The 27,093-nt window shown below is 52.2% G+C and overlaps 1 protein-coding gene across 1 annotated transcript in view; it reads right to left on the bottom strand.

Moving 5' to 3' along the window:
- Nucleotides 1-3,465: 3,465 nt before the first annotated feature.
- Nucleotides 3,466-27,093, bottom strand: part of Esrrb (estrogen related receptor beta) — a 51,571-nt gene continuing 27,943 nt past the window's right edge. Inside the window, exons 3-6 of the mRNA XM_059279597.1 lie at nucleotides 17,511-17,621; nucleotides 16,761-16,922; nucleotides 8,504-8,773; nucleotides 3,466-4,483 (exon numbers count right to left, since the gene is read on the bottom strand). Of these exons, the coding sequence (XP_059135580.1) occupies nucleotides 4,239-4,483; nucleotides 8,504-8,773; nucleotides 16,761-16,922; nucleotides 17,511-17,621 (788 nt within the window). The 3' untranslated portion in view covers nucleotides 3,466-4,238. The remainder of the gene's footprint in view (nucleotides 4,484-8,503; nucleotides 8,774-16,760; nucleotides 16,923-17,510; nucleotides 17,622-27,093) is intronic.

The raw sequence follows: 27,093 nt of genomic DNA, 5'->3' as shown, positions 1-27,093 counted from the left end.
TCACCCCCGGATGGCTAGTGATTCCTCAAGGAAGGGGCCCCAAACCCTGGGGTTCAGGATGAGGCCCAGACACTTCCCACATTTGCAGTGAGATTCTCTCCACTCCCTCCCAGGGTGTGAAATCAAAAACCCACAGCCTCTTGCTACCATGAAAGAGGTTAAAGAAGAAGAAGACAGGACAGGATTGATTCAGAAAAGCTGAGCCATTCCCCAGGGGTCCTCCAGGCCACACCAGCTTGGGACTGATGAGGCACCCAGCCTTGAGGACTGCAAAGCGACAGCATCCTCTGTATGACAGCCCCTGTGTCATGTGAGCCAATCTAATAAACCTCCTTAAAAAAAAAAAAAAGTCGAACCAGAATTACATTGAATTTACAACTCTGGGTCAAACCTGATCCGATGTCCTGTCCCTCCTACTTCGGTGAGGGACACACACACACACACACACATCTCCTCCCTCCCTCTGTAGGAATAATTCCCCATAAGCCAATTAAGATGGGATGTCTTTTACTTGTAACAAAAGGCATCCTGTTATAATCCTTCCAGGTTCTCCTGGTGTTGGCAGGCGAGCCTGGGGCTCTGCTTGGGTCAAGCTATCCACACTCCCCTCTCCCAACAAGTTGCAGATACATGCCATTTCAAACACAGAAGTAAGTTGTTCCTCCCCTAGCAACTCCTTAGTGACTCCTCTTTTGTGGTCAGTGACTATTCAAACACGTCCCAGGACCTATCTGGAAACTAGAGACCAAGCACCAATATAGGCTGAACCGGTTTTGAGTGCATGTACCCTATTTACCATGTTATGCCTACGTACAGGTGAACATGCACATGATTAAAACCAGATGCATCACGGGCATATGAGCAGTGAGTGAAGTCTTACATAATCCACGTCTGTCGATGGAAACAGGGAACCACTCACCTCGTGCCCCTTAGCAACCGTCTCCTCCTGCCCATAAAAGGAGGTCCTGAGCAGTCACCAGGGGCCTCTGAGTACTCAAGGAGCCTGCTGCAAAGCAGCCCTCTGCTCTGAACTATCACTTTGCTCCTGGGTGAAGTTCCTTCTGACTTTGCAGCTTGGGGGCACTTCAGTTCTTTGAACAAGGCACCGGGGACCTAGAAACATTCAGGTCGTGACATGAAGCAGCCTAGGCAACTGCTGTGCTCCACATGGGGCGGATACCCCACCTCTCTGGCACCTGTGGAAAGGTGCCTCGCAGAGGGCAGTAGCGGGGCTTCTCTGACCGGCACAGATGTCTCAAGCTGTACTCCCGACTGCTGCCAATTACACTTTATGTCTTGCAATGCCAGGGATTGAACTGGCCTCTTGCATGCTAGGCTAAGTATTACTCACATTTCCAATAGCCACGTTACCTGTCCCCCAGGCCCAGGTACTTTGTACTTCTTCCCTGGCCTCTCCAGTTATCAACGCCGAGTCCTAAGGGTGATACTGTCCAGAGGGCAGTGTACTCCCACAGACAATGCATGAAAAACTCAACACACCTTTCCCTATTTATTAGATTCCAGATACATGGGACTGGATGGGAGAACCCCAGGGCATGTGATTTTACATGGGGGGGGGGGGCTGTGGGGAAACACATACAAGAATTACATACAGGAAGGTGAGGCGGCAGGAAGGACTGCCGGTTAAAAAATATATACATCTTAAGCCATTCCAGCCACGCTATCATTATCAGAAAATAAAGCAATCTCTCCACATAGTGCTTCTCTTTGGTGCTGTTCCACGGGCTTGGACTCTGGGCCCTCCGGTCTCCTCATCACAAGTCTGTCATCCTCGCCGGCCATCTGGCTCCCATGGGTAGCGGAGACTGGAGGAAGGACCAGGCAGCTAGCATAGGCTCTGACCCTGCTGACCCCCAAACGAGAGCCTCATAATCCTTAGTTATGGCCCTGGAAAGTCATCAGTGTATGAAAAAAAACCGGGAGGCGTGACAAAACCATCCAGATCCTTCAGAAAGGGTAGGGGGACAAAGGAATGAAATCGATCCCAGCCAGTACCTCCTCCAAGATTGGTTTGATTTCCTGGTTTGAAGTAACCTGTATCTGAGGATACGGCTGTGAACGGTGATCTCTCCAAGCATTCCAGGAATGGTAGCCTGTGGTTTTACTCTGAATAAGGGAGTTGGGTGATGGAGAGACGTCTCTCACTTTTCCCTTCCTGAGCATCCTGGCAAACAGATGTCACCCATCTGGCTGATCTTTGAACGAGTTGGCTCTCCTCTCTGACTCCAGGTGCCCAGGCGACCCTGCTTTCCCACAGGGCACTCCACTGTCACTAGTATATTCTCTTTGCTTGTAAATACAGCTTCTATCTAGGGACAGAGGGCCAGCAGCCCCCTCGGGTGAGAAGGGTTCCGTTTGGGGGGTAGTTGCATTAGTAGACCATGGACACAAAGCGGCCCACTTAACTGCTCCAAATCAGTGTCCACTCAGGCAGCTGCAGGCATTTGTCCTACCTTGCTGGTATGGGAAGGAGGCCCAGCCGAAGTGCTGAGGACTAGGTGGGATCACTTTTGGGGTAATACCCTCTTTCCACAATTCTGGGACACAGCAGTGTGGCTGGAAGTGGCTGTCAGAGGCTAGGACCTCCAAGCCCAGCTCCTAAGGGTTAATCCAGTTCAGTACAAAAGTGTTATCTACCTTGGATCAGGGACTACGAGAGCTCAGGCGGAGGCATGGATGCCTGGACATCCACTCACCCAGTGGCTGTGAGATGCAATTCCTTGTAGGCAAAGGGACAGGGAGAGGGAGGCTCTTCTAAAAAAGTTTACCATCAACTCTGGGGAAGTGGACAGCCTCTAATCTGGAGTCCCTGCAGCTCCTAGAGATGTCACCAGGAACGCAGAGCTGGTAGCAGTTGGAGGTGACAGAAAGCCTGACAAAGGGGACTCCTGCATTGCAGGAAGGGGTCAGAATAGGTGTGGCCTGGGGCATTGCCCAGAATGAACGCCTTCAGCTCTGCCAACCCCTAAGCATCAGTGAGAGCTCAGGACTGCCCCTTGAGTGGGTGAATCAGAGGAAAACTTTGTCTATGTGCCCAGGGCTAAGGGATTTAGTAAGACAGAGCCTCTCAGGAAGAGTGGGATGTGTTGGTGGACCCTATACAACAGACCACCAGGTCTTGCCAGGCATTGACCCAGGAGAGCTACACCCAACAACCCCAGGTGTAAATGTCAACAGGCTACCCTCCTGTGGCACAAAGCCTTGCCTGAGATAAGGGAGGAGCGGGGGTGGGGGGCGGGGATGGGACGGGACGGGACGGGGACGACGACACCTTTAGAGCTCTTTCCAAGATGTCATTCCATCTTCTTCCCTCTACTGCTGGGCCTCTCTATCCTACACCCCAACCAAGGATGCTAACCTTGAGTGAGGGCCCCTGAGTGCCCTATGATGGGGCCAGGTTCTGAACTTTCCACAAGTCTCTAGACTGGCCATGCCCAAGAGGAGGAGGAAGAGGCAACAGGAGCAGTGGGTACAGGACCCAGCTCTTTACTGAGCCAGTGAGTTCCCGAGTACATGCCCTGGAGTTACCTAGGCTGGCTGAGGTAGGGGCAGGAAGCAGGGGAGGGGCTTCTGGGGTGGGACAGGGGGGATGTAGCCACTTGGGGCTGGCAGGAGCACCAACTGGACCCTAGGTGTGGCAGGACAAGGGGAAAGGTGGAAGGGGAGGGAGCCAGCTGGATCGAGGGGGTACAGAGCCTTAGGAGCAGCCACAGACCTCTACAGAAGCAGGGCCTTTGGAGACACTCCTGCCCCAAGGGACTTGCCCTCTCTGACACCAACACCTCCAGAAGAACCCACTCGAAGTCTTTTGGGTCCTGGACACTAAGCTCTGCTCATCCAGGTTACATCCAGGTCCTGAATGGGGAGGGGTCTGGAAATGGATGCGCTGCCTCTTGGGTTGTGGGGAGGGGTGCTTCCTCTGGTGGTCTCCAGCCCTAAGGGGAGTCAGCCCTGGCCCAAGCCTTAGCACTGCCCATGGAGAAGGAAAAAATACCAAAGAAAATGCGGGTGACAGATGAGCCCCCCGCCCCCGCCCTCCCATCCCCGTCTCCCCATCTGCTGTCCCCCAGGAGTCTGCACATGGCCAGGAAGCAGGAAACCTCTTCCTCTGGGACAGCTCAGAGCCCCCGATGCAGGTGTGGAAAGTCGAGGCTGGTGGCTGTGGAGGTCTCCACCATGGATCGTGTCCATCCATCCATCCGTGTGCTGGGGGGCCATCACACCTTGGCCTCCAGCATCTCCAGGAAGAGTTTGTGCATGGGCACCTTGCCCTGCAGTTTCACGCTGTAGAAGTGCTGCACGGCTTTGGCCGCTGTCTGCCGCAGCAGGGGCAGCGTCAGCAGCAGCTTGCCCGTCCTCCGGGGCTCCTCATGGCGCTGGCTCAGCTCGTAGTCCTGCAGCGCCTCGTGCAGCAGGTCCTGCAGCTTCTGCACAGCCTCTAGGTCCTCGATGTACATGGAATCTGCAGACACAGGAGAGGGTGTCAGCCTCGGCAAGGGTCTGGCTGCCCCAGGGCGGAAGGCACGTCGTCGGGAGTGGAAGCCAGACCAGCAGGCGGCAGCAGGTCTACCTTCAAAGGCTGACTATTGAAGAATAAAGATCTTCACTTCAGGGCTGAGTCAAGAGACCGATGGTGGGACTGGGCTCGTCCCCAGAGAGACCACCAGGAGGGTACCGAAAGGGCTTGAACATGGGCAGATCTGTTGGATACCCTGGAGGTATCCTATGTCCCTCACTTGCAGGCCGTGAGACTTGGGGCGAGTTAATTAACTTCTCTATCTCCCATTTTCCTAGTCATACCTACCTCATAGGGTTAAGGGGGTTATACAGGCTAAGGGTATAGAGCAATCAAGTGCCCACGTCACAGGAGCCTCACTACCGTTACCACTGGCACCATCATGTCTTTATGATCTGCTGAGCCATGGGTATCACCCATCTGCGGTATAGCCAACCTCACAACTCTGGCTGCAGAACATCTGATATAAAGGGGCAGAAATCAAGGTCTAGCTGCTTGGGGGGAGTGGTGGTGAAGGGAGTACAGGGTCATGGTGACAGAGGGAGCCAGTGGGAATACAGCTCAGTGATGGTGCTTGCCTAGCATGCTCAAGGCCTCGGGTCTGATCCCCAGCACTGCATTGGGTCAGAATGTAGCCCATGAACTCACCTGACCTGAAACACTGGGATAGAGTTGGGTTGGGTCTGAGCAGAACAAAGGCGATCTCCTAGAACCTGCCCTGTCGGGGAACTACCCAGCCACTGTCTGTTACCATCTTGTGCGGCCCCCATGAACTGCAGCCCCAAAGCTCGTTGTGTGGACACAGGGAGCTGAGCCAACCTTGTGGATTCCTCAAAAGAGCAGGCAAGTCCAGAGCATGCTGGGTGGCCTGACACCAGACTGCTAAGGCAGCTGCACCAGTTGGCTGGTCCCAGTGATGCTCTGGATTCCCCTGGGTCTCCTCCCAGTCTGTACTCTCCAGAGTCCCTGCAGGGTTGGACCCGAGCCACCTCTGACCCCATTTCCCATCCCGTCACCCTCCCCACGGAGCCACCATTGGCAGGTGCTTTCAACCGAAAATGAAATAAAATAACACTGCAGGATCAATTTCTTCGCAATCCATCAGCGAGTCTGTATCAATGGCATTGATAAACTGTTAATTACAAAATCAATAGCTATGAATTTTTTTTTTTCTGCTGTCAAAGAGCCCTAGAGATGGCGAGGATGCAGGTGAATGACAGCTGGCATACTCTCCAGGGGCTGGGTCAGCCTCTGATGAGCTCCGTTCTTCTGCCAGGTCCCTGAGTCACCCCATCTACTTAGCCCCAGGGGCCCTTGTACTGATGCCAGGAAACCTCAGTGGTCTCCTGGCTATCGCTTTTCCATTCAACATGTGCTGTAGGCTCCTGGGTGAACTGTCCTGCCCTGAGGCTATGACCTGCAAGGTCCACGTCCAACAGTTCTTCCTTCCTGGACCACGAGGCACTAGGATCTTTGAAACCAATGGAAGATAGGAGTAAGAAGTCTCTGGGGGCAAGCAAGGGCCACTGCCTGGGAGGGTGGTATATACCTTCCTGTATTAGAAGGCTGAGGCAGGAGGAGTCTTAGGCCAGCCTGGGATATACAGTCAGTCTCAGGCCAGCCTGGGCTTACAGAGTGAAACGGTCTCCAAACCCAGAGAGATGCCAATCATTATTGGCTTGCTAATTATAGCAAATTACCTAATGCAAGATATTAACAGTGGAAAGAGCACGCTGAGGGTGAGGAGGAGCGGGATGGCATAGTTCTGATGCAGACTGCTGTGCTGTGCTGTGTGGAGCCCACATTGGCTGACAATGCTTGAGGAGGGGGCGGGGAGGATTGATGACGTCAGGAAAGGCACCAGAGGGGTAAGTCTGGGGAGCTAGCAACAACAAAACCCACGTGGCTGAGGGTGGGAATGCTATGGAGTAACGTGGATCTGAGCCATCAAGTGTCCCTGTATGTGCTCCAAAGCCACAGAGTGACCAATGGTCCCAGTTTGTCAGCCACTCAAGGAGTTCCTCGGATATGAGACTTTCCAGGGAGAGCTTGGCACGCACAGAGAAGCGGCAGTCTGCCTGTGTGTATGTCTCTACCTGGGAGCCAGCTTTCCCTCATCTGTGTGCTGGGAACACTATTTCCTCTGACATTATAAGAGCGGTGACAATCGTCAATATTTACTGAGTTTTCCTCTAGGCCAGGCACTGGGCTGCATTATCCTCGGCTGATCTTTAATATTCACAGGTGCTTGAAGGAGGTACTGGGAAGGCCTCCCACTCAAGGACAGAGCTAACCAAGGTCATGCTGTTAGTGTCAGGGATAGTGTGTGTGTGTGTGTGTGTGTGTGTGTGTGTGTGTGTGTGCATGTGTGTGTGTGTGTGTATGCACCACATGTGTGCAGTGTCAGTGGAGGCCAGAAGAGGGTGTTGGATCCTCTGGAGCTGGAATTAGAAGTTTGTGAGGTGCCATGTGGGTGCTGAGAACTAAACCCAGGTCCTCTGCAAAAGCAGCCAGTGCTCTTAATTGCTAAGCCATCTCTTCAGCCCCAGAGATAGAATTTGAACTCAGGTCCATCTGGCCCAGGCCAGAGCAAGGAACTCTGCCACGTACTGCCCTGCAGCAGGGTTGTGATTGTATGTGCACATGTGTAGCACTATTCTCACCCAGAGACCCTGTATTTCTCCCTGTTCCTGGCACCCAGCAGACGACCTCCAGAAGGATAGAGGCTCTAAGTGTGGCCAGATCTCTCCATTACCCAATGCCTCACCTGGATAATCTAGTTGAAGTCGTAGGAATTTTAGCAAACTGAATAATCTCAAAACTTTTTAATGCTAGACAACCATCCACGTGGGAGGTTAGATGTCTGTGTACTCAGGTGATGTGATAGGAAGGTTCAAAGAGCAGTCTAAGACTGTGTTATCTGAGAATTTGATGACCTTGACTTGGATCCTAACTCTGACACTTTTTTTTTCTAATTTAAAAAAAAATATATTTTAGGACAGGGTCTCACTAATGTAGCCCTGGCTAGCCTGGAACTATATAGATCAGGCTGGCTTTAAACTCACAAGATCCTCCTGCCTCAGTCTTCTTAGTGCTGGGATTAAAGGCCTCTGCCACGACATCTGGATTAACCCTGACATCTTTAAACAGTATGTGACTCTGGACAAATTCCCAGCCTCAATCTCTACATCTATAAAATGGGATTATAATAAGAATTAATGTGCATCATGTCATAGCCAACTTAGCAAGCTGAGTACTCACTACTGTGTGCTGGGTATGTGGTTAACATAATGATGTATAAATATGCTGTGGAGTGAGCACCGCTTAGGTCGCCTAGGCTCAGAAGGAAGCAACACGCTCAAGGGGTAGGATGCAGACACAGCCCTTAGCGACGGACTCAGAATGTGCATCCTTTGGTTTCCACCAGCAGAAGGCCTAGGAAACACAAAACCAGCGCTGGCCTCCACGACGATCCTTTCAACTCCAGGCCACCCTTGCAGCGTGGGGTGGCTTAAATGAGAAATGTCCCCACAGGCTCATGTACGTGAATGTCCTGTCCCCTGGTGGTGGTGGTGTATCGGGGAAGTTATGGAACCTTCAGGAAGTGGAGCCTTGCCAGAGGAGCAGCCTTGAGGTTTATAGCCTCATTCCACTTCCTGTTCGCTCCCCCTGCTCCCTTGTGTGTGGATGAAATGCCGCCTCTCTGCTTCCTGCTGCCCCACCAAGCCTTCTCTCCCCATTCCGGTGATGGACTCTATCCCTCTGGAGCCCTAAGCCAAAAATAAACCCTTTCTTCTGTAGGCTGCTTTTTATCACAGGAAGAGAAAAGGACTAACGCGCAGTGTTCACCAATGACAGCAATGTCCATCACCCCATACCCATCCCAGCCAGCCCCACCCACAGCCTGAGCTTGCCAGGCTCCCTCAAACGCCTTGAAGCCCGCTGAGGGTCCCAGGCCACCATTACCTGAGTTGGCTAGAGCCAGGGCCTTGAGCGTCACAAACTCCTCCTTCTCGACCTTGAGCTTCTTGTACCTGCGTACCAGCTGCAGGATGGCTCGGTAAAGCTCCAGCAGCCCCGCCAGTCGAGAGTGCTCCTCGTCCATGATATAGTCCTCCGCGTACACCAGCTTATCATCATAGGGCAGCGAGCGGTACACGATGCCCAGGATGAGGATCTCCATCCAGGCACTCTGCAGCAGGCTCATCTGGTCCCCGAGAGACAGATTCGAGAAGCCTGCAGAAGCGGGAGAAGAGGACAATGATCAGAAGTGGGCCCAGGGTCTTCCCTGGGGCTTGCTGGAGGACAGACTGGGGGAGAGAGTGGAGGGGGGGGACGACTGTGTCCTTGCATCTCTGCTCGGGGTGGGGGAACCATGTGATGCTGCTTCCACCCCCTCGGTAAATGAGTCACACCAGAATTCATGGGCAAGACTTACATAATAAGACTGGGTCAATGTTGACAGTTACTATCACTATGCTTGTTGGTTCTAGGTCTTTCCCAGTATCTGGAGATTAATTAGGTGCATATGTCATGGAAGGAGCTGCTGAACTAATAGCAGGATTTGAGGGTGGCCTCTAACGCTCTGCTCCCTCCCGGGAGTCTCTCTGTTTTAAAACAATTCTGATTCTAATGCAGTTTCCAGCCAAGAAGGAGGATTCAGTTGTCCATTGGCCTGGGCAGAAGCTCCTGTGACCAAAGGCAGAGGCTGCCGGGAGGGGAAAGCTCCATAGACAGACAGCCTGTCAGCCCATGTGTCCAGACTGGCTGCCTAGACTGTCACTTAAGACTCAGCAAACACACTCTGGAAGCTAGCACTCGTGGACGCTACCCGCTCCCCCCAGTGAGGAGAAATGGGGGTTAAGAGGATTCCACAATCATGACACTGCCTTGTCCAGTGTGCTGTGGGAGATGATCTGGGCTTGACTCTGACTGCCCACGGTCAGCTGTGGGCTGACCATGAGGAGGCCACGCAACTTCTGCAAACCTTGACCTCTCCGATCTCTCGGTCCATGAAATGGGCAGGAGAGCAGAGGGCGCTTCCGAGTGGCTGTGAGCTACACGGATGGATGATGACAGACACACAAGCTCTTATTAATGCTGAGACGAAGGTCTGTGTCTGCCAGATGACGGTGACATGCTGGGACTGCACTGTGTGTGGACTTGATTTAGGCAAAGTCAATTAACAGCCTGATTTACGAGAAGGCCACAGAGAAGAGTAAGTTTGCTAATTTCAAACATCATAACCACTAAACAGGAGGCAGCTAACTTCTCAGGGGGGGCTCATCCAGAAATGGGGAGATTAGTCTAACTCGAGCAAGCTGGATTTATTGAGAGAAGGAAATAGCTGGGCACCAGTACTTGGGAGGAGGATGTGGAGTTCAAAGCCAGCCTTGACTACACCAGACCCCCGCCTCAAAACAAACAAACAAAACAGGGCTAGAAATACAGAGCAGTTGCGCAGTGCCTGCCCAGCATGTGTGACGCCCTAACTTTAACTCCCAGTGCCTGGGGTGGGGTGAGAGAAGAGAATCCACAAGCCATTTGCACCATGTTCTGTGTGCAACTGAAATTAAGGAAATCTGTTTCTGGGCAATTCTGCTAGTGAAAGAATTTGCTAACTTCGGACGAATCCCTGCCTACTCATTGCTTGTGATGTGTGGGTGTCGCGAGGATGAAAGGGCATGTATGAAGGAAGACCCCACACCACTTGTGGCGCACAGTGAGCCCCCATTCCCCTGCCCAGGATGACTGAGGAAGCCGCCACTACCTTTATTAGTACAGTCATTATTACTTCCTTCTCTTTGGACTTGCCCGGTTCCCAGATGGCCCATCTCTTAGGGCCAGTGGGGTGACTTTCCTGTTACCCACCCAGGACAAATGCCTTTCCTCTTGGGGGGTACCCCTGAAGTTAAAGGCCAATGACCTCATCTTTATTTTCTAAGTCTCACCATTATGAACCCTGAACCTGTCCATACAACCTGTGCCTTGGATCACCACCTGGCTGCCAGACTCTAGAGGTGACCAATCACAGAGGAGGTTGTACCCACCACCTAGGGGGAACTTTGGTGACTGCGTCTCCTTGGGGGGGACACGACAGGACACAAGGGTTAAGTTGTACGTCTGTTGCTACCCACGTCTCCAGTACCACAGAGGGTATGTGGCGGCCTGTGGGGGCCCAGGAAGCCGGAGGTAATAAAGGATAGATAGAAATGGACATTCAATTTCCCTTATCAGGTCCATGAGTAGGAGAGAGGCTTTGGTGACATTAATTAGCAGATACCAATCAGCCAGCATGGGAGGGTGTGGGTGGGGAGGAAACACACTACACCGGGAGGGGATGGATGGGAACAGAAAGACCGAGGAGGATGGAGGCGGCACATGGGGAATTAACAGACAATGAATCGGAAGGCAGTGGAGGGGGTGTGCATGAAGCACAGCCAGGCTCTGGGGATACACACAGCCTGCCGAGACTCATCCCTCAGGCACGATCTCTGCAAGAATGTCACAAGCAGGCTTCTGTCCCTCTCGGCGCCCCATGGAGACAGATGGTTTACTCAAATCATAACTCCCAGCCTCCGAGGAGTACTGTGGAGAAGACGTCACAGGTCACTAAATGTCATCAACCAACATGGTGGTGCACGCCTTTAATCCCACCACTTGGGAGGCAGAGGCAGGCGGAGCTCTGAGTTTAAGGCCAGCCTGGTCTGTAGTGTGAGTTCCAGGACAGCCAGGGCTACACAGAGAAGCCCCGTCTGGAAAAACAAACAAGAAAGAAGGAAAGGAAGGAAGGAAGGAAGGAAGGAAGGAAGGAAGGAAGGAAGGAAGGAAGGAAGGAAGGAAAGAAGGAAGGAAGGGAGAGACAGACAGACAGTGAGAGAAAGGAAGAAGAGCTGCAGTGACTGGAAGGTTCTGAGACCATGCAATGGCAGAGTTGCTCAAGGACAACCCAGGGAGACCCTGCACAGGTGACCTGGGGCCTGTGTTCTAAAGGGACACTCACCGGGGGTACAGACATGCTCCCGAGCCCTAATCTCCAAGAGCCTGGAATGTGCAGACACCAGACACGGGGCCGCTTGCCTTCCTGCCCAGGCTCTGCCCACCCAGCCTGATAAGTAGTCACAGCAGAGGACAGACAGCCAGATGCTGTGGCCTGACCCTGGCACGGCACCTCAAACACTTGCTCAGAGTTTATACCCCGTGTAAGGGTCATGTAAGAGGCTGGCCTGCTCTAGGGGTTGGGGGCGGGGCAGACAGTCACTTAGAAAACGCTTTGCTGCTGTGAGACAGCGCACTCAGAAGGCTAGCTTTCAACCGCTGGCCCAGCGGAGTGTGCCCTCTGAGCAGCGGGCTCACCCTCTGGGGAGAGAACGCCTTCTCCGTCCTGGACAGAGTTCTGAAACCATTTTAATGCTCTCTAATACTCGAGAAAAACACTAGAAGGGCAAACAGGAGTAGACACGATTAGCTCCAGGAGAGGACCGGGTGGCGGAGGAGAAACACGGCACTGTTAATCACATTCAGAAAGCATGCCAGGCAGAAAACACGATGGAAATGCAATTTGTGATACATGTACTTATTATATAAACACAACAGTTAATAAACGAACCACCACAAAGTATGAGGGGGAACTATTTGTGTGGATGTGCAAACACAGGCTGGAGGTACAGACTCCAGAGCCAACTGGTCACACCAGTCACTCTGCTGACCACTGGAGGTGACCCTAGGCAAGGCCGCCTCCGACAGGGTGTATCTACACTCCTCCGTAAAATGGGACCGAGGACACGACGTCAGGGGGGCCAAGGTGAAATGTGTGCACACACAGAACACCTCTTGATCTGCTTAGCACACAGGAAGTACAGAAGTACTTAACGTCATCACATGATACAGTAGGGGAACAGAGTGTTAAAACGTGAGCCTGTGGGGGAGGGAACACCCGGTGGCTGGCTGTACACACACAGGGAATTCCGGGAAGGCTCCCACATGGGGGCCGTGGAGGTTTTCATGTTCACTTCTGGCACTTGCATGAGAAGTAGATTCTCTGTCATTTAAAACCCAAGCAGCTGGTGCGCCTGCCCCTCCCCACCTTCGGGGAAAACACCCCCACTTGTATTTCCAATTGGGCTGGGCCTCCATCATCTGGGATCTGGGCCAGCAAGGCCCCTCCCTGCAGCAGAAGGTCAGAGAGAGCCTCTGGTGACCTGGGCTCCGGACCAGCAAGGCTGACCAGCTCTCCCTACAGCTCATCCTGGGAGCACTGCCCAACCCAGGGCCCCTGGCTCACAGGTCTTCCTTCTAGGGCTCCAGGAAAACTGTGTTATCTATACCAGTGGATCTAGTAACAGCTGGCCCCATCCCCCATGACACTACGCGCTCCTAGAATTAAAAAAAAAAAAAGCAGGTAATTTGTGGCAAGTGGAGTTCATAATCTGCTAATTTATGATGGTCTCTGCCGACCTGGAGAGCCATTAGAGAGGTAATAAAGGGAGATGTAATTATAGGATCCGGGGCCACTTCAGACACAGCTGCTGTCACTCGGCAGCTCATCCTTCATCCAGCCAGACGGGCGGTTCCCCAGGAGCAGGCTGTCCAAAGAGCCTTCCTGAAGAGGCCTCTGGGGATCCCCTGCACACAGCACCCTGGGCTGGGCACTAGTGATGAGTCCTGTGAAGGCTCTCCTGGCCAGGGTGGAGCCCCAGCTGCCGGGGGAGGCAAACAAGTGGCCAGTAACGCAGGGAGACCACAATTCACTGAGCACCACCAGCAGCCCGAGCAGAGGCTGCTGCCAGCTGAGGCTCTAGCCTCTGGGTCACAGGGAGGAAGCAGCCATCGTGGGCAGCGTGACTACTAGGGCTTGCCCTCCAGGAAGCCCAGCACTTGGGAAGTTCAACTCAAGCCCAAACTGCATTTCCAGCCCTGTAACCTCCAAGAGACCCAAGCCATAACTGAGCAAACTGCTATTCCGATGATCAGCCTGTGATCCCAGCACTGAAGAGGTGGAGGCAGAGGGATCATTAGGACTTTGAAGCCAGCCAAGGCCGCTACACAGTAGCACCTTGTCTCAAAACAGAAAATAAGCAGTGGTCCCTCTTCTGAGGTTTTGGTTATGCAAGGTCAACTAACCGGGTATGGAAATAGGAAGTAGAAGATTCCAGAATGAACGATTTTAAGTTTATCTGTGATCTCGTCCACCCTGCTCTACTCTGCTCCATACAGGAATCAGGCTGTTTTCTGGTGTATGGATGCTGTCTATGCTGCCCACCCATCTGTCACGTGAAGCCACCTCAGTCGGGGTAATGCAGTACATCAATATGCTCAGGTGGTCCTCATTTCACTCACTAATGACCCCAGATACAGACACCAAGACATGAAACACAGAAGGACAAATAAACTCCAGTGCAGTGATATTACAAAAATACAATATATATGGGTTTCAGACATAGCAACCTATTGGAGGTTTCAGGCTTCATGGGGTGGAGTCTTAGATCATCTCTGGTTAGTGGGCAGGGCACCCCTACAACTCTGTCTAAGCCACATACTGGGACAGACTCTCTGTCCAGCGCTTACTCTGTAAGCATGAAGTACCCTCTGTGCACCTGGCCATAGACCACAGGATGCAGACACTGTAGCCCGAGCCAATCCCCTGTCTAAAGACTGCTGCACGACTCTAGTCCTGGGCAGTCTGAAATCCTTCCTTCTGCGTGCCCCTGACCAGAATTGACACGACTCAACACGGCGTTGGTGTGGGCTCTAACATGTGAGGCCCTTAATCAATCTTCAAGTGCTTTCTTTCTCTCCGTAAGCCCGTCCTCAAATGAGTTTTCCATCAGAAGTAGGATTAAGTCAATAATTTAAAAGTATCAGACACAAGGCTAGAGAGATGGTTCAGCGGTCACTTGCTGCTCCTACAGAGGGTGCAGGTGGATTCCTAGTACCCACACGGGAGACCACAATCATTTGTGACTCCAGTTCCAGGAGATCTGACGCCCTCTTCTGGCTTCCTCGGGCACTGTATGCACATGGTGCACAGGTCTACATGCCGGCAAAACACCTAGCCATACACAGTAAAAAAAAAAAAAAGGGGGGGGGGAGGGAGACACTTGGTCTGTCCCTGCCCTTAGTGTGAGGTTTATAAACGGTGGCAGGAGACTCTTATTAATTACCCAAATGATTCAACATGCATATTTATGCAAAACAGTCAAGTCAGTCTATAAGACAAACAAGGGAGCCTCTGCTCATTTCACGTCCTCCTATTTATGGCTCTGCTTTCCTGAGACAGGGTCTCTTCTGCTAGGCAGCTTGGCTGACCTAGAACTTGCTATGCACAACAGACTGGCCTCAAACTGACGGCAAGCCCGCTGCCTCTGTTTTTGGAGTGCTGAGATTACAGGCGTGAGCTGTCACGCTCACTCTGTTTCTCATCCACAGGAATCAGTCTTTGGAGAGGAAATGCTGGTGCAAAGCAGGCTTGTGTCACGACCGGTAACGGTGACAACCATGGCAGCTGTGGCAGTTTTGAGTGATGCCCTCCTGGGATTCCTAGTGGGGGGCTTCTGGGATTCCCATTTTGCAGATGGGAACACTGAGGCTCAGAAAAACCTTACACAAGCCCCAGAAGGCAGATCTGGGACAGCAGCCCTGCTGGTCTGGCTCCAAGCCTATGTCCCCAACAATCACCCTGCTTTACCTGGCCCTCTAACTTGGCACAGATGTGAAAGAAAAATATATGAGCTAGGAGACTGAGTCTCCTGGACATTCCTTTCCCCCAGGTGTTATGAGGGCAAGGCCAACAAAAGGAAGATGTGCTGATCCGGGAGACCACCAGGCGCCACTCCTGAGTTATCCCTCTGACCCGGAACAGTAATCTGAGGGCTGGGCTGGGGTGGCTGTGCCCAATTTGGCTTGGGGTTAGTGGAGCAATCCAGGCTGAGGTGTCTTAAGCATCGGCCTGACGCCACATCTGTGCTGAGGCAGCACAGGGCAGATTTAAAAACTACTGAGTGTGTAATCCCAGGAGACTGAGCTCCTTACAAAGGACGCACTAGCCAGGTGCCTGGCCAACCCACCCAAGGCTCAGAGGGCCAAGGGACCACTTCCGAATCCTCTAGGCGTGCCGCGGGTTAGTGTCGGCAACAGCATCTCCAAGCCCTGTCCACAAGCCGGTGCCTTCCTGTGGGGCACACGTGAGTCTCACTCACACAGGGCTTGAATCACCTCCATCAACCGCTGGCACTCACAGGTGAGCACACCTCGGCTGTGGTGCCAGGTGTGCTATGGTCATCTTTTAGGGCCACGGCGGACAAAAAAAAAAAACATGTACAGACAGACAGACAAAGCCATGTACCATGTAGCTTGAAAGAGGAGGGGTTCACTGCCAGATGTAGCAGCACGTCTCTGGCGCAGTGAAGCCCAGTGCTGGAGCACAGGACAGGACCTTCAACTGTACAGAGAGAGGCCCCTGGCTGTGTGCTATATGGAATCAATGGGCTCCCATTGTCCACCCAGACCAAGAGAGGCTCACAGTGGAGCAGACAGTGAAGACTCCCTGAGGGCCTGAAATACACTGGGCATACACTTCCTGCCCCTGAAGCTTCGAGATCTCAACACTGAGACCAGGGAAAGCTCCAGCAGGTGGTCACGGCGAGCTCACAGGTGACACTGGCCCACGATGGACTCCACACCTGGACCTCACAGCCTCATGTCACCCTGGTTAGTTTAACTACAAAGGTCGAGTTTCTCTCATACTCCCATGTCATAGGTTAAGTGGCAAGCTCAGGGCCACACAGCTTCTGGGCCTAGAATCTGAACCTGACCCAACTCCCAAGGCCCTGCTCCTAACTAACCCCTTCTCTCTGCCCACAGCTACGGTAAAAGAAGCTGCTTTCCACTCTAATTCCAATAAACTCTTCAGGAACAGCGTGCTGATTTGACTTGTGGGTGGTTCAAGGAACTTGTTCTTCAAATATTATCAATTCTCTACCCCTATTGCAGGTCCTAATAAGATGGCAGGTAATTCTGATGAGCCCCTGGCAGTTCATAAACATTACTGACCCTTCTGAATACTACTCCCCTCAATCCCATAGAAGAGAGAAGGGCCTTAAATGGGGTGGCAAAGGTCTTCTAGGCTTCATTGGGCCCGACACCAAACATCAAAGGCATATCTATGGGACTGAGGGAGCCTAGAGCCCCTTACTACTCTTGCCCCCACCCCGCCATGACTCACCTGGGATGTGTTTGGCCCAGCCGATGATGACTACAAGCTCCCGGTCTGCCAAGTCACAGAGAGTAGTCAGGGCCTTGATATCTCCCTCAGGCATGCCAGGGGGAGGCATAGCGTACAGCTTGTCCGGTTCAGCCACCAGTAGATATGAGACGATCTTAGTCACTGTAATGAGCAAAGAGGGAGCACACAGTAAATGCCGGGGAAGAGGGGAAGGGTGAGGGTGAAGCCCTGGGGGTCAAATGCGGCTGGCATCTGTCTCCCGACATCCCGAAGCTGCTGGCAGCAGTGATGAGGGTGCTGGGATGTCTCCTGCAATGGGAAGCCGCTTAGACGACCCTGGCATAGCAGTTCTAGAAGGGTGGCCATGCATGGGGACAAGGTCTGGGTGCTGGGGCTCTTATTTCACATGGAGGCCAGTTCTGTGCCATTCCATATGGACAGGCCTTCTGATGAAGCCAGGCAATACCAGGCACCATTGGCTGTCTTTAGATCCACACCACTCAATACCCACCAGAGGGAGGACAGAACAGTCCTAGTGGGTCGCCCACCAGCCCGACGCTGCATCTGCCCAGGCCAGTGTGTTTCCCTGCATGTGCAGGATACCTTCAGGGGTCCTCCCCCACAACTCCCCATAATAATTCATAACAGAGGATGCCAGGTATTCCAGGCTGAGAAGGGTAGGCGCGGTGGGGGTGGGGTGGGGTGGGGGAGGTGGGGTGGGTGGGGCAGGGGTGGCTGCCTGGTACACACTTGGCTTTTTAGCAGGTGGGGAAATCTGTAAGCTCAGGTAGGGGCCGTTCTCCGAGTCCAGCCGTCGCTTGTACTTCTGGCGCCCTCCACGCACTCGGTCCAGACGCACACCTGTCAGAGAAGAAAGACGTCGTCGGTATCGAGAGCGGTTCCAAATCTCCAGGGGAGGAGGCACTCACTGCTTTGGAACTGCAGCCCTGGCTGAGAGCTTCATGGCCATCCAGCCTCATGCCAGGAGGTGAGACATCATCTGAAGGAACAGCCCATCTCACAGCCTGGCCCCGCCATCCTCCTAAAATCACCCCGAGACCTCTAGCCTCTGATCTGAGCCCTCACCTCTAAAAGCAAGGCACAATAAAGCCCTCTGCCAAGTGTCCTTATCTTGGTTCTGCTCTGTATCCAGGGAGGGCGGAGTTCACAAAGTTGGCCAAGAGGGGCCAGGGATGTAGGTCAGTTGGTACAGTGCAATGCCCAGCATATACAAAGCCCTGGGTTCAATCCCCAATACTTGCATTAAAAAAAAACAACGAGTATAGTGGCATGTGCCTGTAATCCCAGCACTCAGGTGAAGACAGGGAGATCAGAAGTCCACGGTCAGCAACACAGGGAATCTACAACTGGCCTGGGCTACATGGGATTGTCTCAAAAGTAAACCGGCAGATGAAGAGAGAGAGAGAAAGCAGGGTGATTGCCTCGGCTTGTAAGTTCTTCTCAAGTTCAACCCCTGTTCTGTCCCCTAAAGGGAAGAGTACCCCCACCTCAAGGCCTGCCCTTCCCTTTCCCAGAAGACTTGCAGACCTGTGGGCAGTCTTGACCTGCCCACTCTACTCAGCCCATCCCAAGCTGCACGAGAGGAAGTCAAAATGGCCACTTGATAGAAGGATGATTTCCACCCCATTCATACCCTTGGACAGTATGTACAACTAGTTACATCCAAACAGTCCTAGGGAAAAGAAGAAATTGCCTAGAGAATGATAGCAATTGAAAGTGACATGATTTTGTAGGTGGGACAATGCCTTTGGGGCACACCCACACCCACTTTCAACAAAAGGCTACAGCTCACATCCTCTCCAGAGGGCGAAGTCCATACTGGAGCTATGGATGCAGCAGCCAAGCCCAACAAGAAGGAACTGGTTCTTAGGGAGCTAGTTACTTCTTAGCCATACCTAGTCTGTGGTCATCTCCAAAACCGGCCTTGAACTTGGGATCCTCCAGCTTCAGCCTCCAAGGGGAAGATTATAGGCCTGCGCCACCATACCCGGTCTACGCAGCACAGGGGATGGACTGCAGGACCCCACCCTCCTCTGTTCCAGGCCAACACTGGCCAACACAGCTACATCCTCAGCTCATTAGCAGTCCTTTAATTTCACACTGGAACTTCTGTCACAAGCCTTGCTGCACAAGGCTGTAGGGAACACTACATGACGTGGGGAGACTCAGCATCCCACCCCCGACTTCTACTCCTAATGGTTAATTCCCATTTGGAGGGGCGTCTTGTTGAGGTCCTGTGCTGCACTTCCCATGGCCTGGGTTCTTTATCCCCCTTAGAGGGGAAAGGATGAGCTGTGACCTAGAGCCATACCCTGGGAAGGAGAAAGGTACAGAATGTGTGGGCAGCCCTAAGACACAACATCCTGGTTACACAGGCAATGCTCCTGAGCACTCTAGGATCTGCTGCTTTCTAAGCCTGGTCTGTGGACCTCTCGAGAAGCTGTCAACAATGCCCTACCTCTGATTAGATGGTCAAAGGGTCTGTGTCAGTTTCTCTAGGAACAGAACTTGAGCAAAGGATGTGCAGACAAGAAGCTGTGAGGGAGAGAGGGAAGGAAGGACTGTTCTGAATTCTGCTACTGGCTGTGTCGGCTCAACCTGCTGGTACTCCTCACACACTGGAGGTCTGGTCTGGGTGATTTATCTCTCAGTCACTAGCAGAATGCTGCTCTGACGATTCTGCTAGCCTAGCCTGACCGGTGGGCCGGGGCTGACCCAGCTGGTGGCCAAAGCTCTGGGGCAGAACTGAAGTCACAGGATGTGACGAGTCACAGGATGTGACGAGCATGCGTAACATAAGATGGCTAGTGATGGCAGAGGTGACAGCAGTGGTCTTCTCAAAGTGCGGCCCCAGACCAGTAGCATCACCGTCACCTGGGGCTTGTTAGAAGAGCAAATGAGCCTCTTCCTGCCTCCCTCTCCCCTCACCCCTCCACCCCCACCCCCACCCCCAGACAGTCTTATGTACCTCCAGCTGGCCTCCAAATCGCTGTGTAGCCGAGGAAGTTCCTGAGCTTCTGATTCTCCTGTCTCTTTTTCCTCAGTGTTGGGATTATAGGCATGTGGCACCATGAGCAGTTTATGGGATACTGGGGTTTGAACCCAGGACTTTGTGCACGCCAGACAAGAGCTCTACTAACCAAGCTATATTCACAGCCCCCAAATAAGCATCTTACCAAGATGAGCTACGAGATGCAGTCTGTGGACCTGCTCTGGAATCCACTTCCATCATCCTCCTGGCCTTTTGGGGACACAGGAAACAGCTCAATCCCCCCAACACAGCCCTAACCCTTCAGGTTCGGACTGCAGCTCACATCTGTCCCTCACTCCTGAAATAGAGGCTGAGACACCCTAGACGGGAGACCCCTTGTTTACTCCTCTCCCGGCTGAACTAAGCTCAGGCTGCCCCTTGAAATGCCAACACAGCCTGGGGTGTAACCCTACTGCATTCCCAGAGGACAGTGAGGACCCATGGGCACCCTTAATGTGCCAGGGGCCGATATGTGCTCTCATTCTTGAGTCCAAAAAGCGGGGGTCTGCCCTCACTTTTGCCACTTCTCTTCCCCAGAAGCCCCTCCAAGGGACTCTCCTCTTCCCCTAGCCTACCTAGAGACTTTTGAAACAGGAAGAAAAGAAAAGGCAGTTGACACCTCTGATGTCCCTTCTGGAATGTTCTCCGACTTGATTAAAGACCTTGGAGGGTGTTCAAGAAAGACTTGATGAGTAAGAGCACACACACCAGGTGTTTCTTCCCAGCACCAGGGGCTTCCCTGCCGGCTTCATGTCCCTTAAGGTCAGGGGCTGCTTGTGGCCCACACTGGGTTCTGGCATGGAGCCTGGTAGCCAGCAGGTGCTTAGGAAAACACTGTGTTCAACTTCCTGGTAAATCACCTCAGCTATGGTTAACAGCATGGTTCACAGAAGACTTTCTAGATATATTACCCCGTTTAACCCACAGCATATGGACTGGCCGCCGTTCCCTCATTTAACAAACATGGTAAACAGGTTGAGGGACTGGCTGGTTTGCCCGGGCAGAGTCAGTACCCAAGCTCCTTTGCCGTCCCAAGGAGTGACCTTCCAGGACACATCTCAAGTCCTCAAACTCTCCTCCACATTTACCCCTCCAGTCCTTCATAGCCAGGCAGCCAGTGACTCCAAAGGGCATCAGGTGTCACCTCAGCTTCTCTGGTTGGAACGAATTAAGGACTGCACATCAAAGACTGATTGTGAAACACATCTGTTCTCGGTGTTTCTAAGCCCTTGTTCAAATCCAAATCCAGGAAGCCTCTGACCTGTAGCCCAGGGAACCCAGTGCTCATGTTCAGGCTGATCTACTTCCTGACACTCGGAGGTGGTGGTTCAAAGCTTCAATGTCATCCTGGGGCTTGGGAGGAGACAATGGTCAGACCCACTCTGCTGGAGTCCGGGCTTTCCTGACATTTTAATGACCTTGAGGTGGGGGTGTGGCAAAGAGGTTCCATCCATTGGGCCAGGAGCTGCACTTCACTTGCTGTTTCCAGAGCCACCACAGGCATGCTCCCATCATGCTTCTGGCTCTCCAGGGCAGGAGGTTCTGTACTGCCTACAGCCCTGCCCCACAGGATTTGTAATGATCATTTGGAGTGGGGGACGTGGGCCTGTGCATCTCACTCTGTGGAGCACAAATCCGGCACAGGGTCAGTGCCAACCTCCAAATCCAATGAACTTGCCCTCCCTGCTGACACCGCTCTGGAAACAGTTACTTTTCTGGACCCTCCCCAGGAGGGCCTTCCCAGATCATTTGCTCACTCCATGTGCTGGTCCGCTGCCTCCTGCTGAGTGTGCCCAGACAACCCAGTTCTGAGCTGTGGTGGCCAACAGGGTGGCTGACGGGTTCATCTCAGACAGTTCCTCTCACGACATCCCTATGTCCCACCTGTCCACGGCAGGACCTCCTCCTTCATGAAGTTCCTCCGGCTAACTCCTACTTCCTCACAACTCTCCAAGCTCCATCCCAGCCTTGCAGCCGACACTGACTTTCTCCAGGTCAATCCTTCAGGCATCTGAACTTCTCCTGGACGCCCTTCTTCCAAGGCCAAGCAGTCTTTACCTTCTGCACCTTAACGCCATCTCTCCTGCCTTTTCTGTATCTTCCTGTCTTTTCTGCCTTTGTTTTTATTTCTACAGTCTGCTCTGGACTGAGAACTGTCAGTACCTCGAGGCCAAAGACAGTGGGTATCTGAAAGCCTCTGCACACTGCAGACAGTAGTCAAGTGTGCTTGTTCTTACTTCCCCACCGAGGTTTTATATTCACTCAGTAAGCTGCTTCTGTTTTTATTAAAACCAGACACAGTGGCACAGGCTGGCCCTCCTCCTAAGGGCTCCCACCACCAGATACTGAGTCGAAGAAGTACGTCACCTTGAGCGTGCAGGTGGGCCTTTTAGACCCATGTTTCATTCTGGGTTGTTTGCGGAAGCAACAAGTTCCAGCCAGTCCCAACAATTCTGTTACCTATTCTGGCAGCTTCCTTGGTATTTGTGAGGACTACCTTGCAGTCAGCCATGAGGCAGCCACCCGAGGCCACTGAAAACATCGAAGAAAGAGTTGACACTTGATAACCTCAACTGCAAGGAAATACCTCTCTCAATCGTTACCCCCAGGCTTCTTGCTGGGAAGAGAAAGCCAGTGCTTGGGAAGCAGAGGCAGGAAGATCAACACTTCAAGGTCATCCTTAACTATATAGCCAAGTTTAAGGCCAGTCTGGGCTACACGGGACAGAAAAAAATAGAAAGCAACTTCATTTGCTGATGCTTAAGCTACTGGCTACCAGAGGGTCTGGCAGTAAAAGTCATCTCCACTGATAAGAGGGATAATTATTCCTAAATTGAGATGTGACTTCCAAACACCAACTGGGGAGACAGGGAAAAGGGAGTCTTGAAATAAGAATGTCTATTGTTTGTGTACTTATATTAGCAAAATACCCAAAAAAAGCACAATCAGGAAATGCAATTAAAATACTAATTAACTTATATAGTTACTATCTTGAGATTACTAGATCCTGTCGTTTCATGGAGACTTTCCAAACATAAAAAGGTATTAATAATGCTAATATGGAAATCATTGCGGATCTCTAAATACTAAAGAACACATGGCCCCTGTTTTAACTACTGTTGGATACTGTTTAACCCATCCGCATGTACAGAGAAATCTAATGCTTCGATAGTATCTCATGAATATAAAAAGGATTGGTAATCAATGCAATTCACAACCCTGGGCAAAGACAGTCCTTGAGTTTGGACCAGTGCTAGACACTTGGACAAGTGTGGGAGCTCCTAGCATAAGCCGAAGGGATGAGCTGTGGCCTGGGGCAGAGCTGGGTAAACCAAACCACACCCAGCTACCGGAGTGGAACTGGGTAAGGGTCTTCACCTCTCTGTACCTCCACTTCTTGGGACTCTAAGACGGGGTAATGGTGCCTACCTCACAGGGCTAACAGCTCATGTAATCCTATGTCAATTCATGTGAGCACTTGAAAAATCTTCGATGGCAAACAGTAAGTGTTAAATAAATGCTAACACCACTACAAAAAATACCTCATCCTTAAGGACGTTCTGTCACACAACGTCAGTATCTTGGCTGTATAGTGTATTCTATTTTCAAGACACTGGAACAAGGGAACTGGGGGAAGGGTACGTGGAATCGTTCTGTATTTTCTCACAACTGTAACTCAGTGTTCTCAAAATGAAAAGTTTAAACACTTCTGTAAAATTCTGGTGGCGGTGTAGAATGCTGAAGTTGGTAGCTCAAAAAAACCTACCCAGAATCACCACAAACCCTACTTCTAGGTTTTTACCCCAGCTGAGAGCTGAAGGTGGAGACAGGCCAGTGTTCACTGCAGTACAGTCCATGGGAGCTAACTCACACCAGGGAGCAACCTCAATGGCCATAAGGGGCCTTGGGCGAACCAATGTGGCCTGGACACACATACTACTCAGTCATTCGGAGTGAAATGAGCCAGACACCAAAAGGCAGCTGTGGTCCAGCTCTACCTTTGAGGCTTCTGGAGTCCTCAAAGTCCCCAAGGCCAGATAATGAAGGCAGGCTGGACGCTGTGGAGGGGGTGGGTAGGAATCCAGAATGAAGAGTTAGTGTGCTCTAGGTCCCAATGTGTAGCAGGTTGTGGGAGCTTCCTGCTTGTAACCCCAGCGCTTGAAGGGTTGAGGCAGAAGGATTAACATGAGCTCCAGGTTAGCCTGGGCTTTAGAGTGAGTTTCAGGTTAGCCTTAGCTACAGTTTGAGACCCCATCTCGAAATAAAATAAAATGAATTTCAAATTGCTAGGCATGGCAGCAACAGAGGAACCCAGGGGTCACCTCCGTCCAGCCCAAGGACAGAGCTCTCGGCCTTGGCTAAGTCACACTTGCTAGACCCTTCTTCCATAGCCTTAGCATGCTAGGCTGGCTGACAAAGGCCAGGCAGGGGCCCTGCTTAGGGCCCAGGAGATGGTCCAGAAGCTTCATGGGGAGGAGGGGAGTGTCTCAAACCATGCCCCACCTGCCGGCCTCTGCTATCCACTGCAGGCACCTCAGGGCTCCCGATCAGGCACTGACTGAATGGTCACCATGACGCCAACGGGCCTCTCGCTCTTTCTCTTAATGGAAGAGCAGTACTTCCCACTTCTCGCCATTCCCCCCCCCCCCCCCCGCCTTGCCTCTCATTTGCAGCCCCTCCCCCAAGGCTGGACGGGATCCCAGTCTTTCAAAGCAAAAATAGCTGATTGTACTGGGGCGGCAGCCAGCTTAAGTTTCTTTCATTGGCACTAAAAATAACTAGCTAAAGCATGGTCCTGCACCTGGCCCCAAACCTGTCTGGTGCTGACCTCCACTATCACGTGTCTCTCTGCCCCAAAGGGAGGTTTACCAAAGGCAGGGGGGAGGAAAAGCCTAGAAGCTAGGATCCTTCCTTCACTCCGGTCCCAGGCTAAAGCCCAAGAAGGATCCCTGTTGACCTTGCTAAGATCATCAAGGTTGAGACTTTTCCTGTTCAAAACCCACTGGCAGCACCGACTCCACCACGCTCGGCCTCTTTATGAAGTGAGCAGGTCCTGGACTGAACAGGGCTCTGCTTACAAAGCTGAGCATGCTCATCTCACGTCTGAGTTGCATGACAGTTCTGAGAACCCAGAGTTCAGTGCTGTCATCAGGAGAAAACGGAGGGCTAGAGAAAGGTCAAGCGGGGTTGGGGATGTAGCTCAGATGGCAGAGGGCTGGCCTAGCGTGCATAAAGCCTTGAGTTCAATCCAAGGCTGCACAAACCTGTGTGGTGGTACCGGCCTGCAATCCCAGTACTCTGAAGGCGGAGGTAAGATGCTAAGAAATTCAAGGCTATTCTAGGTTGCAGAGAAGTTCAAGGCCAGCCTGGTATACACAAGACCTGAGGTCACATAGCTAGAATGACAGAGGAAGGATTTGCATCTGGATTTGGGGTTGACTGAATATCATTCCATTTCAGTCCTGCATGACGATGAGAACGGCCTGTCAGGAAGGGAACAGCTCAGAATGGAGGACTTGCTCCTTGAAGGCTCTGAGCCTGGGGTCTCTGGGGTCATACACTGTCTAGGACAGTGGTTCTCAATCTTTCTTTTTTCTTTTTTTTTTTTGGTTTTTTGAGACAGAGTTTCTCTGTAGCTTTGCGCCTTTCCTGTAGACCAGGCTGGCCTCGAACTCACAAAGATCCACCTGCCTCTGCCTCCCGAGTGCTGGGATTAAAGGCATGCGCTGCCGCCGCCACCACCACCCGGCTGGTTCTCCATCTTTCTAACATTGCCACCCCTTTAATATAGTTCCCCGTGTGGTGGTGACCCCCAACCATAAAATTATTTTCGTTGCCACTTCATAACTGTAATTTTGCTACTGCTGTGAATCATAACATAAATATCTGTGTTTTCTGATGGTCCTGGGCCACTATTTTTGTGGGCCACTCCATGAAAAGGTCGTTCAGTTGCTGGGGGTCATGACCCACAGGTTGGGAACCTCTGGTCTAGATCCTTCTCTCTCTGTCTCTCTCTGTCTCTCTTACACACACACACACACACACACACACACACACACACACACACACACACCAGGGTTTGTCTATTCTTGACTGTCTAGAACTCGCTCTGTAGACCAGGCTGGCCTTGACTCACAGAGATCCATCTGCCTCTTCCTCCCAAGTGCTGCGGTTAAAGGCGTGTACCACCACCACCACCACCACCACCACCACCACCACCACCACCTGACAGATGAATATCTTATGACTATCTTTTCAAAGCTCTTCTGCGGTTGTGTGCTGGGTCTGGGTCTTTACAATATAGTTCTCTGTTCTGAGCATTCTTCCCGGGGGATTATGGGTTGGCGCTAACCCTGGTGTCCTAGTTTGCTTTCTTCTGCTGTGCTGAGCACTTTGACTAATAAAGAAACTTCAGGAGGAGAGGGCTTATTTGGCTCACAGGCTATACATTCCATCATTGGGGGGAAGCCAAGGAATGAACTCAAGGCAGGACTCTGATGCAGAGACCATGCAGGAGTGCTGCTTACTGACTTGCTCCTCACAGATTGCTCAGCCTGCTTTCTTACAGCGCCCAGACCACTGCCCAGGGGTGGCACCACTCACCGTGGGCTGAGTGCTTCTGTATAAACAGTAAGACAGTACATCCACAGGCTTGCCTACAGATCAATATGATGGAGACATTTTCTCGATGAAGATTCCCTCTTCCCAGCTATGTCCAGGTTTGTGTCAAGTTGACAAAAACCAACCAGTCCACCTGGTGATAGAGAGGGAGAGGATGGTGGGGGAGGAGGGATCTCCTAGTGGATAAAAACAACAACAACAAAAAACCCACCTCTACCTTATAGTCCCAGGCTCCTGCCAACTGTTTATAGACTCGGGGTACCTGAATGGCTAAGAGACCCCAGTATTCTAGCTAATGAAGCAGGGTCCACTGTCACTCTTTCCCTCCTTGAGATCCTCCTGGCCCATGGCACCACACTACTAAGGACATTTCGCCTGTGTTACTCCTGTGTCCCCACGGCTGAGGTCTGAAACTACCCCCAACAGGGAAGAATCAGTCCAGCCAGGCCCTACTCGACTCCATTCTTGCTGGGGAAGGACCACAGGCTTCTGCTGAGCAAGGAACCCATACTGAAGGCTGGACCGGCTTCCTACAAGGAGCCTAGAGTCCACCCAGCTCTGTCATGTCCTAGCTGGGTGGCCCTTGGAGAGTCACTGAAGCACAGCTGGGCCAGATCAAGCATGGCAGGGTCCTGTCACCGGGGCCACCACTTTCCATTT

This window comes from Peromyscus eremicus, chromosome 14 (assembly GCF_949786415.1).
Source record: "Peromyscus eremicus chromosome 14, PerEre_H2_v1, whole genome shotgun sequence".
In the NCBI taxonomy this organism is placed as follows: domain Eukaryota; kingdom Metazoa; phylum Chordata; class Mammalia; order Rodentia; family Cricetidae; genus Peromyscus; species Peromyscus eremicus.
Note: the sequence above shows the minus strand (reverse complement) of the source record. Positions and strands in the feature narration are given on the sequence as shown.